The 15320-nt window shown below is 34.7% G+C and overlaps 1 protein-coding gene across 3 annotated transcripts in view; it reads right to left on the bottom strand.

Moving 5' to 3' along the window:
• Window positions 1-2986: 2986 nt before the first annotated feature.
• Window positions 2987-15320, bottom strand: part of LOC577698 (annexin A5) — a 30877-nt gene continuing 18543 nt past the window's right edge. For all 3 annotated transcript variants that reach the window (XM_030979096.1, XM_030979095.1, XM_030979097.1), the window contains 7 exons: window positions 12649-12762; window positions 11702-11792; window positions 10456-10535; window positions 5967-6137; window positions 5703-5778; window positions 4520-4632; window positions 2987-3683 (listed from right to left, as the gene is read on the bottom strand). In XM_030979096.1, coding sequence (XP_030834956.1) covers window positions 3558-3683; window positions 4520-4632; window positions 5703-5778; window positions 5967-6137; window positions 10456-10535; window positions 11702-11792; window positions 12649-12762 — 771 coding nt within the window. In that variant the 3' untranslated portion in view covers window positions 2987-3557. The remainder of the gene's footprint in view (window positions 3684-4519; window positions 4633-5702; window positions 5779-5966; window positions 6138-10455; window positions 10536-11701; window positions 11793-12648; window positions 12763-15320) is intronic.

Genomic DNA, 15320 nt, shown 5'->3' with positions numbered 1-15320 from the left:
CCCGGGTTGATACTTCCAAGGTCTTTGTAGTTGCATTAGAGAGCGATTGTATCCAAGGCTTAGTGTTTCAGGTCACACACATCATGATTGGTCAACAAAGATCGACTAGGGGCATTACCCATGACAAAGTGTGAGATTGTTGAAGCCACAAAAGTTAATCTGTTGACAACTGAATTATCTAATTCCCATAGACTTAACACAGGGACCACCAGGTTCCAGTAAGCAATGAGTTAAGAGGAGTCCATGTTCCAGACTTGGTACAGGTACAAACTTGATTGTTTGTTGTGTTTTCTTCTATTTTGGTAAGCAGTATATACTATCAAAAGTCAGAAGCATTCATGAATATTCAAGATTACTACACGATAGAGCTGCAACCTGGATGAACCCCTCCCCCACTCCTAACACATTTCATACAGTTCGCTCTGCATAACTCAAAGTCACACAAGTCAATGTCCCTATCAAAAAAATGTGTTAATTACACTTTTAATTTGAATTTTGCACGAGTCAAACTCTTTTTGTTGTTGGTCCCAACAGATATGCCTCTTGAAGAGTTAAATGCATTAGTTTTTGTTTTGCTTTTTACTAAACGACTTCACTTCATATTCTTTTCCCTCAAGTCTTGCACCTGTACGCCACTTTGGGGGAGCTTCGACAAAGCGCTTCTCTATCACCAAACAAGCTACTTGGCATAAATGGTGCATCTACACTCTCTCCTATTCAATAGTGATGGTCATGCATCTGTACAACTAGTTCTCCATACAAACAATAAAAGCCATGCACCACTCATACATAACTTGCAAAATGTACATACAGCAATCTCTTAAACGTGATTATTGATTTATCCTTGATCAGATATGTTTTCTCACCACTCATTTTGGAAAGTTTTATATGCAAGGATACATGACGAATATTCTAACACTGGTTATAAATGCCACATTTATTGAACTATCTACTTTTGCCCAATCTAAAACTAAATATATAAGCTCACTTTGATATCCACATCTAAATTCACCAACACCCAACCAAATGTGTTGTGTGCCACGCAGAGGTGCATAAATGTATCGACGGAAAGTAAGCACACCTAAAAAATAACTTACTTTTTCAAATTTATGTCTGTTTTTCTATACTTATCTATACACAACATATTTCAGTCCATACCCATATGTTGACCAAATTGTTAACAGTGACAATTTATTGGAATAGGCCATGCTATTTTGTCCAATATGTTATATATTGGCCATATTCTTGAATCTTAATTTGTCCTTAAACTAAGGGGCCAACCTTGTATCCTCTGGGAAAGGTGCTATATAAATTCAGTAATTCTTCTGATTATCATATGTTGTAATATATCTAGTCGTTGTATGAAGTTGATAGCCCAACGAGAGCTTAGATCACACCAGATATGAATTAAAGAGAGACAGTTCTCTGGTTGCTTACCAACAAGCATTTATGCTTTCTTAGCAGTCGGGTAAAATAACCACCACTACCACGATTGATTGACGTCTAGCTCCTTGCCCCAGCTATATAAGCAAGCCGACCAGATCCTCATGTTATGTAGTCACCTTACAAATTTGATCCCGTTGACCAGTAATTTGGAGGGGTGCAGAAAATGAGGTTCTAATATACTTTTGTTCAGTACTGAGAGGGAAAAAAATTGTTACTCTACGTTCATGCAGCTTTCCCTTGACATAAACTTTATAAAGTTGCATTTTCATCGGATAGGGTCTTAAAGTCATCAAAGCTGAAAAGCTTTAAAAAACTCACATTTGTGTTTACATCCTTTTGCTAGACACACAACATTCATCACTAGTCGTATGATCACCATTGGTATACAAACACATACATTCATTCTACCAGCAACACTTGAATATAAACTACACAAAATTGAAAGTAATATTGAATAATGTACATAATTGATAAACTAGAAGGCAATTTCAAGTACAACCAATGATTACCGATAATAATCACATACATGTTTGAGTAGATATAAATTTACTATTGTATTTGCTTTCAAACATATTGAATGTCCATTTGTATTCAATTTATACATATTTGTCATATGAATTTGATTCACAGTATAGAGAAATCTAAAATATACCACACTCTGATTTTCTTAAATGTTTTTCTTTCAAAATGATGGACCATGAACAGGCAAGAATCACTAACGTTGTCTAAGATTAAGACGTTTGGCCGTTGGAATTAACTTGTTCAGTTTACAAATCAAATCAGGTAGGTTTTTTACTTTCAATTATGAAAGACACTGGAAAAGACAACTAAATTAATAATAATAATAATGATCATAACATTTAACCTCATTCCTATTTGTTGCATACCAGTACAGAGTTACTTGTCTGTATACCAAACATTCTTATAGGTTCATTCCTGCAAACGATACAAAATGTGATACAAAGATCCCAATTTTAAGATTTCAGCCATGCCATCTTTGCTGAAATGATTTAGACATTATAGCAATGACCGAGAACACAATGTAAACAAGATGAAAGAAGAATTCTGAAGAAAAAAAGCTTACAGATAGGTGTACAACAATATAACATGACTCTCAGAGAAATGACATGTACTTTTATTTCATGGTGCTGCTCAACGTTCACCCTCGAGATGAAAAAAAGAGAGGGAAAAAAGGAATTGTATGACAAAAACTATCATCTTGATTAATTCTGTAAATTTACTGATCCCCAGTTGATTTCTTTCAATGATTACAACTGACACAACGCAAGGCAGTTAATTTGTCTTGATTTTCTAACTGAAGCGCATTGAAAATTTGAAATGTATTATGTATTGCGCTATATGCATGCAAGACATTGTTGTCTTTATTTATACATAGCTCTTTATCATATTTGTAATGAGAATCTATGTTGTGACTCCTCTCTCTCACCCATACTAAAATAAATTACTACCAGGCTCCACTTTGTTAAATATTTACTATGATTCTATTAGATATTAATGATAAATATGATGATATTAATACAATCACTATATAAAACCAACTATGCCATTATAATAAGCCCTTGACTTAGATATGGGAAAGGTATAGGCTAAAACAATGAAAGCCTCAATTTAAACAGAGACTGATCCATTCTTAGCTTGCTATAGAGCAAGTCAAATGTAGACCGAATCCCGGTCCTGCCAGTCCTGATCCAGGGATAGACCATGGTTCCTCTACAAGTCCTTGTCAATGAACAAACCCTAGGAACTAGAACTGGTTCCTAGGCTTCATTTAGTAACCATCCTAGGTAAAGAGAAAAGTCTTCATCAAAAACTTGACCTTAATACTGGCTCCTAGACTTCATTTAGAAACCAGTCCACCAGTAAACATATAAACCTTGATCTGATCAAGACCTGATACTGGTTCCTAGACTTAATTTAGGAACCAGTCCAGGTACAATGAGATACTGATCTGATCAAGGCCTAGTACTGGTTTCTAGACTTAATTTAGGAACCAGTCCAGGTACAAAGAGCTACTGATCTGATCAAGGTCATGTAAAGGAACCAATGGCAGTCCTTGGACAGGTTCTAGTCCTGGTCCTGAGTGAGAGAGCTTAGTCCTGTCCAATCAGAGCCACAAGGAGTTTCTTGTAGTCCCCGCTGGTATCCCCAGAGACCATCTTGCCCAGGGTCTTGTGATATTTCTCAAGGAATGCCTTCTTGATCTCAACCAAATCAATCTATACAAAAATGAGAAAAAATACCAGTATATAAAAAAAAGAAAATGGATCAATTTCATACCACATTACTATGTCCAATTTGCAGGTTAAAAAAATGAAAAGATTAATTTTCAACAGCATTTGAAAGATAAAACTAATTTAGAACTTCCCTATAAAAAAAAGGGCTTGAAAATGACCATTGGTTGTCGAACTGACTTAAGTGATAGCAATTACCTAATTACAATCCATTTAGTAATAGTTTGATTTGCAGACCCTTGTATTGAATGGTCGTACGTTTTGTGCGGAGCAAAGATTCAATCAGTTTAACTTTGGCCATTTAAAAGAAGTGGGTAATTCATGTAGACAAATGCTCATGTGCCCTCTTTAGATCTACAGCTCATTTTATGTATGTTATCACCAAAGAAAAAAAAAGTCAGTCAGTCACTCAATAGTGACTGATGTTGGCTGCATATTGGACAAAGTACCTTTAAAGGAAGTGGGTTCTCAGTTACCATGTGTAGAAGGCCATAATTTGCTGATACAAGACCTGGTGGAAATACCATTAATGGGTGTACAAGTCTGCACACAGCAAACCTGTAGGCAATCAAGAAATACCTCCCTCATCTCTCAGAGAGTCTTTGGGTGATGCAAATGTCTAATAAGGACTTTACCATATGGGGAAAAGACAGAGCATTACATGAAGCCTGAAGGCTACTCCTGGCGATTGACAGCACCTATTATTGGGTGAACAATTTGTCATTGTACTTTTTGTTTAATTGAGATATGGCAGATTAAGTTTTGCCAAGGAAGGGAGCGGGGCCCACTTGGTTCCACCACTGCGTTGTTAAATTCCATACCTCTGAGCGTGTCACGATAACTCGGATCAGCGTATCGTCATCAGTACCGGCTCCTTTCATGGCACGATACGCACGATCAGCAAAGTAGGATGGTCGACTCTGAGTACATTGCACTGGACAAATTAAAGAGAGAGTAAGAGAAAGAGAACATGGGAGTATTATGTATTACATAAAGCAGAAAGTGGATTGCTTGGGCCAGCAAAATACGAATGGCAGTAGCATCTCTAAAGGAGGCATGGGGGAGGGGGGAGGGGTGCTCAAGCTCTCTCTAAATTTCTCAATACTCCCCCCCCCCCCCCCCCCCCAAAAAAAAAAAAAAAAAACACAAACAAACAAAAACAAACAAAACAAGCAACAACAATAATAATTATAATAATAATAATAAAATAATTAAATAAATAAATAAATATATAAATAGGCACATGTAAACAATTAATGCAAGAACCTCCACCCCCCCCCCCAAATAAAAAGCCCCCTTCCCCAAAATAACAAATTCTTTTAGAACCGCACCTGATGAACAAATCAATAAAAGTCTCTTTCAAATCATATTACATGATCAGCGCAACTCACATTTGCATATCCATGACCGTGTGGTGTCGTGTATCCTGTGGTCAAGACTTCCAACTCAATGCCCTTAAATGCATCTTTCTCTGTTCATTACTCAGCTATGATATACTGGTATTTCCCAGGAAAATTCTTCAGCAGATATCAACTACTAGTAGTCATGAACATTTAGAGTATCAACTTAGTCCTGTGACAATTTTTAAAAAAAATGTAATCAGAACTCAAAATTCCCATTAAGAATGCTTGTTCACTGAGTTTTACTTCCTCTTATAGTGTACCAATCACTTTTTTTTAAAATGTCTGTACAAATAGAATGTATAAAATCAACCTGAAGTATTATATGGAGAAAATAAAGGATGACATGAAACCTTATGTACTGAACCCATGTCGGACCTTAAACTACTGTGAGTGAGTATGGGTACGTCAACATTTCTCAACTTCTACTCAACGGTCTTTTTTTTTGGGGGGGGGGTTTATTGAGAGGGTATTTGAACTCACAATATCTCTGTATAGAAGTGATAAGTGAAGCTCATATTTGAATATAATACAGCTACATGGAAACATAACATACATGGTATAATATTTTCTGGTGATTTCCACACTTTTCTAAGTCACATACCGATTGTTTTGAGTCCATTCTTGATGTTGCCAGAGAACTCTCTCTCAATACTATTCAACAAGTCACGCTGGGCGATCTAAAGATAAAGGAAATGAGAGTCACTTTTATTCAATATTATAAGACGGGTTCTAGAATGTAAGCAATCCGATTGGTCTATTGACATCACGTGGGCGTGTATTAGTTCTTCCCATCCTGCAAAACATCTCTCATCAAAATTGATAACACACGCTCGATATCGCTTTCGCGTAATTCAGCCTTACTCACCCTGGTATATTCTTTGAATGTAGCTCTGAGCTGAGCAAAGTTCCTTGTGGCTAGGATACGGTTGAACTCGGATTCATCGGTGCCCCACTTCTTTTCCCCTGCCTGATAGAGGGCGTTTGCTTCAGCCTGCGCCTTGGCCATGTCTACTGTGCTAGACTCATCACGGTTGCCCTGTGCAAATGAAAAATTATAAACGGATTTGTACAGAAGGATATACTTTCTTTGTGACAGTCATTTGAACAATCATTTGAATAAAAAAGAAAAAGAAAACATAACAAAAGCACATTCCTAAAGTTTGTATTGAAAAGGAAGAAAAACTAATATGACTTCTTGACAGTTCTAATTATTTGGTTTATATCCTGCATCAACAATTTATTGGCTTTTGATTGGTTGAGAGCTTGTCACATGACCAGAAATATTTCAACTTTTTTAAGGTTGCTCTGAAAAAGCACTATTTGGGAGTACTATTTGGGAGATGACTTTTCTTTTATTTATTTGATTTTTTCTTCAAATCTGAACTTAATAATTTGTTTTTATGTTTAATTCAAAATTTCAATAAAAAAAAAAAAATCGTGTTTTTTTAAATAATGTTTTTTAAATAAATCTTTGATGCAGGATATAAAAAAAATTATAAAATGATGACGTAGATCCTAATCAAATGATTGGTTGAAAGCGTACACGTGACCATGCATTTATTTATCGTTTCACTTTTACTCGCGAAAATGGCTGACGCAGAATTTAAAACGCTCCTCTAATTACAAAGCCAACAAGAATAACAGATTCCACAGCAACCTTGATAGATAATATATTTACAAATAGTATTTGCAATATTTTTTCTGGTATATTGACCTCTGAAATATCTGATCATTTACCTATATTTGGAGTTTTTGATTTTAAAGGTATTCATGAAGAACAACCAGCGGTATACAAACATCAAATTAATGATATGAATGTCAACTGTTTTCTTAGAGATCTCTCTCTACAATTGATTTTACCTGTTTGCTTTCTGTTTATCACGGGGAGCCAAACCTAATGTATGAGAAATTTATGGAGGTTTTTTCTGAGATCTATAGTACTTGTTTTCCACTCAAAAAAATCATTAATAAGAAAAATCATAAACCATGGTTTACTAAAGAACTGAAAAGGATGTGTTCAAGAAAAAATTATTTTTACAAAAAGTACATTAAAAATCCTACTGAACTCCGAAAAGATTGCTACAACAAATTCCGTAATCTTTATACAAACCAAATTCGTAGTGCCAAAAGAAATTATTACTTTTCAAAGTTTCGTACATTTAAAGGAAACATTAATAAAACGTGGAGAACTATTAATGATATTCTCCAGAGAAAAAAAGAAAAATTCCTCTGTGTTTAAGTGTAACAATTCAGTTATAAGTGATTCTAAAGAAATTGCTGAGAGCTTTAATGATTATTTTAAAGATGTTGGTCATAAATTAGCTGGTATGAACAGGAACGTAACGAATATTAATTGTACCTCTTATTTAAATAGCAATTTTCCTCATACTGCATATTTCTTACCCATCACTGAAAAAGAAATAATTAATAATGCTCTGTCTTTTAAAAATGGTAAAGCTCCTGGTTTCGACTCCATTGATTGTTCTGTAGTGAAAAAGGTTATTCATGTCATATGTAAACCGTTGTGTAATATTTTTAACTCATGTATTGAGCAAGGTGTTGTACCTGTTGACCTGAAAATTGCCAAAATTATTCCCATTCATAAAAAGGGACCTAAAGATATATTCTCAAATTACAGACCCATTTCATTACTTCCACTCTTCTCTAAAATCTTTGAAAAATGCATCTATACCAGACTACACAGTTTTCTTGATAAACATAGTATACTGTACAATAAGCAGTTTGGATTTAGGGCCAGGTATTCAACTGATCATGCTCTTTTAGATTTTTTAATACAAGTATCAAAGGCAATTGAAAACAAAGAAATTATTATTGGTATATTTTTGGATTTTAAAAAAGCGTTTGATTCAATTAACCATGATATCCTCCTTTCAAAACTTTATTATTATGGAATTTGTGGTGTTACTCTTAAATTATTTCGCAGTTATCTAAATGATCGCAAACAATTCACTGTTTTCAATTCTAAAAATTCAAGTTTGCAATCAGTTTCCTGTGGTATTCCGCAGGGGTCAATTATAGGCCCACTGCTCTTCTTAATTTATATAAATGATTTACATTCAGTCTCTCCCATTTTGAATTTTATACTGTTCGCGGACGATACAAATATATTTTATAAGCATAAAGATGTTGAATGCCTGACCAAAAATCTAAACACTGAGCTCTTAAAGGTTAGTGAGTGGATTAAAGCAAATAAACTGCAACTTAACTATGAAAAAACCAATGTTATGTTATTTAACTTTCCAAAGACGTGTGTTAGTGAAGTAAAAATATATATGAATGGAAATCTGATTGAACATACAAGTTCAACCAAGTTCTTAGGCATTAATATTGATAAAGATCTTAAATGGAAAACACACGTCTATGAAGTTCTACGTAAAGTGTCTAGAACAATAGGAATTATGAGTAAACTTAAAGACATATTGCCAACCAAAATTCTTATAATGTTATACAACTCACTAATCTTGCCTTACATATCCTACTGTAACATTATATGGGGTTTTTGTAAACAGCATTTACTTAATCGTATTTTCCTCCTACAAAAAAGAGCAGTTCGTATAATTTGCCACAAGCCATTTTTAAGTCCAAGCAGACCTCTATTCTTGAAACTGAATATTCTCCCAATATCATTATTACATGATTTTCAACTTTGTGTTTTAATGTATTCATATTATCATAACCTATTACCAGAAATTTTTTGTAATATATTTCAGAGCAATAACGATATTCATAGATATAATACCAGGACTTCAGGAGACACTCGTGTAATATATGGTCATTCTTCATTTTCAAATAGTATCTTTTTATGCCAAGGACCCACCATTTGGAACAAACTACCCCCTAAACTTAAACAGTGTGCATCTTTAAACAGTTTTAAGCATCATCTAAAACTTCACCTGATACAGCAAATTTGAATTTGACAAACGCAATTTTTATGTGTGTAATTACCATTGTAGTATTGTATTTTTTTTTTTTTTTTTTTGTCCCCCTTTTTGTTTTTATTGTGTGTACATTTTTAGGATCATCTACCTATAAGTTTTTGTAACTTTTTTGATGATCCAACCACTTCGTAATTTCCTTTAGTGTACTTTCCATTTTAGTTGTTTATCTACATGTATGTTTTGCAAGAAACTATTGTATTCTTTGCCTTTGTATGTTTTTATGAAAGTGGTAAATAAATCTCAATTCAATTCAATTCAAGTATATCAGTCAAAGATGTAGACCTATAATTAGTAATGTACAGATTTTGAGATGAGGATGATTTATCAAATAACAAGGATCCACATCATAATTTTATAAAACAAATACTACACAGCAATTTGTTCGGGCATTAGTTAAAAAATACCCACACTCAGTACCTTTGAAACAGTCTAAACACCCTCGGCTATCGCCTTGGGCGTATTAGACTGTTCCAAAGGTACCTTGTGTGGGTAATTCTTACTATTAATGCCCTCACTGCAGTGCATTATTTGTATGTTATACCATGCCTTCTTTTTGAGGTACTGGTTAAAACTATAGGCCTCGGTGACTCCAATAGTACCATTTGTTTCGGGGCTGTGCCCCTCAGCAAATAGTACAATTGGAGTCACCTCTTATGCATAGTTTTAACCAGATCCTCTCAAGACAGTGTATATTTGTATACTATTACTACCATGTTACAGATAACTCTACACAACATTTAGCTTTCATTATTTTTAGAGCAAGGTCATTTTTTCTTTTCTTTTGTTACAACACAAATAGGAAAATCTAAAAGGGCAGCACAAAGTCCCTTGGGCCAAGCAGTAGCTTTTGGGAGGGCCATTACGGCCAATCAATGAGTCATCCATGGCTAAGAACTTGGTAACCTTCAGCCCTAACATCTTGCACGTCATCGTGACAAAAGACTAAATTCAAGAGGTATTCCGTAAGATAATATTCATCCATACAATCTAGTATTCTCACAATAGTTTTGACTGACTGCCAGCATGAATTTTCCACTGACCCAAGCCCAATTTATCTCCAAGCTTAAATTTAAAATTGTGCCCAATCAAATTACCATAATTCAGGTAACTTTTCTACTGATTTCGAAGAAAGAATATATTTTTCAAATTACTTCATTAATCAGATGACCATGTTTAACCGGGTCAAGCTCGCTATCCATAAGGACCACTATTCATAAGGACCATTATTTATAAGGACCGCTATCCATAACGCATGACTAAATGAATAGCAGTCCTTATAAATAGCGAGCAGACCCCGTTTAACCTGTGTTAAACAGGTTAAGAACACTGCAACAAGACGTACAGTAGAAACCTCTAAAAAATACATGTACCAAAATGTACTCAATGGTTAGTCACCTGACACATTGAGACGAGCAGTCTCTTGAAATGTCCGCTGGTGTCTCCGATGCAATCCTTCTCCATGGTGGTGCGGAACTCTGTGCATTGGATTAGAAAGATTGTAGGATTAATACATTGTACAAATAACCACCCAGTCACCCAATGTTGAAAAAATAGAATTCAAACTCAAGGACAGTTTTTCAATGTAAGTGTACTGCAAAACAAGAAACATATGTGAACTTGAAACACAGGCCATTTCCACGGCAGGACACTCTCTCAAGACTTGCAAAATTTCAGTTTTCGTGATTATATCATTTATATGCGGCATGAAATTTTCATGACCAAGTCCAAGCACAAAAGGCATTTATTATTTTGCATTGAAGTGTCACTGACAAGCTGTCAGAATAGATACTAGGACAACTTGATAATGGACAATCACCACCACACAACTGTCTCTGGACAACTACTCTAGGGCATCTATCTCCTTGGACAATAACCTCCCAGACACTTGCCCTAGGACAAAAACCACCAAGAATAAGTACCTCCCTTTTTAAACTGGAAATATCCTAACAATTACCAAGTGTCCTACGGGAAAATCATCCCAAACTACATGTACTACTCACCCCCCCCCCCCCCCCCCCCCCGGACAACTACACTACTCACTAACTTCATTACCCCCAGGTTGTTGTCTAAGGGTAATGTGGGGTGGGGGGGGGGGGGTGGGTTCATAGGGGTAGTGTTCCAGCAGGTGAGAGGTACGTGTAAATGTTTGCTGTCCTAGGGAGTATATTGCCGTTTGGTCTACAATCAGTTAGGCTACTACCCAACTAGTCTATTCTCATATGGTCAACACCCAGCCTCCCTACAATCCACAGGGTCTAATGATCCTTTCGTGTACTTATCATTTGGTCTAATGACCATTTAGGCTAATAATCATTTGGTCTAATTTCCATCTGGTCTAATCTCCCATAAGTATTCTACCCATTTGGTATATTGGTCATTTAGTCTAATGCCCACTTTGTCTTCTATCCATATGGTCTTATAATCATTTAATCATAAATAATGATCATCAAATGATAATTAGACTTATGGATATTAGACGAAATGGGCATCAGACAAACTTAGAATTAGATTGACTGGTTATTCAAGGTTTGTGTAGTTGTTGAGGGGTTAATTTTCCTTTGTTGGGTAGTTGTCCAACAGGTGACAGTCTCGGGGAAGTCATTATAACATAGTCAGCATCATAGGACTTGATATAACTCACGTTTCTTGTACTCCTCATTAATCTCATGTATTTCTTTGTTGGTACGGGTACACAGAATCTCAATCAAGATCTCCTCATCGGTGCCAAGACCCTAAAGGTGGATAGATAGATAGATAGATAATCAAATTTATTCCATTCATCATAAAACACAATTAGATACAATAACATACAAAATCACAAGATATATAGTCAAAATAAACAAACATTACATAAGATAATAGTACAATATAAGGTGATCTGGACAAAAACAGTATTCATAAAATATATCAACTGTAGTCCAATCAACACTGAATGAATTTTTATACAGAGGAAAACCTGGAAAATAGAACTTAAAAACAATATTTAGATTCATACCGTTGCAAGATTAAAGAAAGTATAATACAATATCACTTTGTATATAAATGTAAACAAACTTAGGAATATCAAATTCTGATGCAGATTGAATGAGTTCTAAAGCATATCAACTCTCAAACGTCTTTTGTGCAACAGAATTTGTGGACAGCAAGTAAATGTGCAATGTTAAATGCTAAATATGACAACTAAATGAAGGTTTTCAGTGATCAATTATATGAATTCCATGGCAGTTTATCTTTTTTTTGTGAAGACAGCTATCAATTCTTGATAATGTGATTCACATGCCCTACATGTACTTTGAATGTAATGCTACACACTTCTCCAGAGCACAATCCCTATCACTTCTGCATTACAAATCTAAGAAAGTACAATTACAAACAACAAAATAATTAAGATATCTGATTCCTTCAAACAATATCATTATTGTTTTCCCTCCATCCTGTCTCTTCTAAGAAGATAGGAGGAATAATATTTAGTTTTTCAAAATCTTTTTTCGTCAAATACCTGCAAACATGTAAGCCAAATAAACATGTACACTGTTGTCAAGTTACTGTACCAGATTTCTAGTTGAGACTGGTGATCATATATCTTACCTTGATAGCCTTGTTGATGGCATAGGCATCATACTGAGGACCAGGAACAAACATGGCCAAGATGAGGTCTTCCAGCTTACCACTCAATTCAGATTTCAGATCATGGATCAAGTCCTTGTGAATGAAGAGTATGGGGAATGTTGATAAAATATATCACCAAATTCATTCACTACCTGGTTAGTATGAAACCCATTTAGTGATTGATTCATGCAAAATAAAAATATTTTAAGCGGACGATGGGGCAATATGTATATGGTTTAAATTTCTCTTTAAAAAATGGAGGAAAAGTCATTTAAATATTATAGTGGCACATCAAACCATGGCTTTACAGAAAAAGAATGCATCTGATAAATTAAAATTTATTCTGGGGACTCTCACAATTCTGAAAGTTCATCACTCCAAAGGGTTCATTATTCCATGTCAAATATATAAACATGTGTATTTTTCCTTTACCAATGCCTACCCCAAGAAGCTACATGTAGGTCCCCAAAATGTGAAAGATGATTAACTAATACATGTGTACATGCTAATAAATATTGCCCCCCAAAAATAATAATAAATGGATACAAATGTACTTATCCTTCAGATATTTTTTTTACAGTCTTATGTTTTGAAACTCCTTTGAATGAAAGGAACATCTAGCACTGTTTTCATAGTGCCCCAGAGGGAACTATTCTCAAATCAACAGATATAATGGTCGATACAATTTTGAATTAAGTACAAATATTTATTGAGTCTCGAAAATAAATATATCTGGAGTTAAACATTCAAACTTGATTTTGTTGAAGGCCAGTTTCCATTTTTATTCATTTGATGGGAGATTCCTAATAATACATCTCTTCGAAAATTACCACTAAATTCATAGTACTTCAGGTTTTTAGGTCTGCAAAAGGGACAAACCATCTTTAACGCGTAATACAATATCAAATTTGTACCCCTAGATATCATTTTTGTTTAAATGCGTACAGGATATATAAATACATGCATTACATAAACAAGAATACAAAACAATTGGTGGGTATATCAAGTAGGAAGCAACATGCATGTGTATACGGACAGAAGGCAATTATGAGGTTGTAACAGAAGGCAATTATAAGGTTTGTAAAACAGATGGTGAATGCAGAGAAGTGTGGTAAGCAATATAACTGTGAAATAAAAGATTTACCATGACAAATAAAGCATATATATAACAAGTACAGGGATTATGGAAACAGGAATAGATGTAAAATGGAGGTACACATGTAACCTGAGAGAGAGATCATGCCACTGACTAAACCCACAAAACAAAAATATGCACAAGAAAAAAAAGGAATGAAGAAATTTTCAAACGTTCCATGAGACCTTCATCCAACAAGACAGATACGAAAAGGAAGAAATACATGTATGTAGGGACATTGTTCAGTTTAGTGAGCTATCAATCTAGTGAACCCTCTCAAAAGTGGACAGAAAGAAGAAAGAAATACATGTATGTAGGGACATTGTTCTGTCTAGTGAGCTAACAATCTAGTGAACCCTCTCAAAAGTGGACAGAAAGAAGAAAGAAATACATGTATGTAGGGACATTGTTCTGTCTAGTGAGCTAACAATCTAGTGAACCCTCTCAAAAGTGAACAGAAAGAAGAAAGAAATACCTTCCTTATTTCTCAACATTAGTTGGAAATGTTAGTATATATGTGGCATCATGCAAAAGGTTATAGATAGTAGTTGCAAAAGCACAGCAGTAACGGTGTAGTACAATTAGAAGACAGTTTTTTTCTCTTTTTTTGGTTCTGCATTGTTTGTTTGTTTTTTTTTTTTTTTTTTTTTTTTTTTTTTTTGGGGGGGGGGGGGGGGTCATTTTGTTTTGTTGGTATAATGACAAGCCCAAACATAATGAATAGAGAGGACTCCTTGCTTCTTTCATTCTATTATATGATTATTGTAAGTCACACGAAAGAAAATGGATGAACGTTGAACAAATGTCCCCTTTAATTTCACTAAGTGTCACTATAACTGGGAGGTATTTGATGACTCTACCCGATAACCCAACAATTGCTCCTGCAACATTTGCTTGAAGGTTTATTTCATCACAGGTATTGGGTTAGGGTTACAAATGGGTTTTTCATGTAGGTTAGATTTAGAGTTGGGTTTAGGTATAGGTTTAGGGTTAGATTTAGGGTTGGGTCTAGTGTTTCATCAAGGGTTTAAGTTATGAATTTTAGAGTGATAAATTGACATAAGCAATTGTCACAGGAGCAAGTATTGTACAACCGTTGTAACCGCTCCCTAGGATGGAGAATGTTCTATTTTGCCCATTGCCAAAATGCCTCATTATTGCCTAAATGCATGCAGTGCATGAAAGTGCATCTAAACTATTCCTAGTGTGCATTATATATACTACAAACTGCAATTTCAAGCATGCATATCTTATTTATTTTTTTAAAGAAGAATCAAGCAATTTGATTATAGGTAGAATTTGATTCCTTTCAAGATTAGAAGAGAAGAAGAAAAAAAGAACCTGTTTTTATATATTCCGCAATGCAAAACAGTTGTATGCTGCATATGAGGTGAGACTGAATACGAATTAAAATTCAACTTTGATAGAATCAGCCAATTTGTACTAAAGTTTCGCATGAATCTTATTTAGTTTGTCCTTGAAAAACAATGGGATAGTTCAATCAAATATTTGATAG

Source organism: Strongylocentrotus purpuratus, unplaced genomic scaffold (genome assembly GCF_000002235.5).
Source record: "Strongylocentrotus purpuratus isolate Spur 01 unplaced genomic scaffold, Spur_5.0 spur5_scaffold_10, whole genome shotgun sequence".
NCBI classification, from domain to species: Eukaryota; Metazoa; Echinodermata; class Echinoidea; order Camarodonta; family Strongylocentrotidae; genus Strongylocentrotus; species Strongylocentrotus purpuratus.
This window is presented reverse-complemented; position numbering and strand designations above follow the sequence as displayed.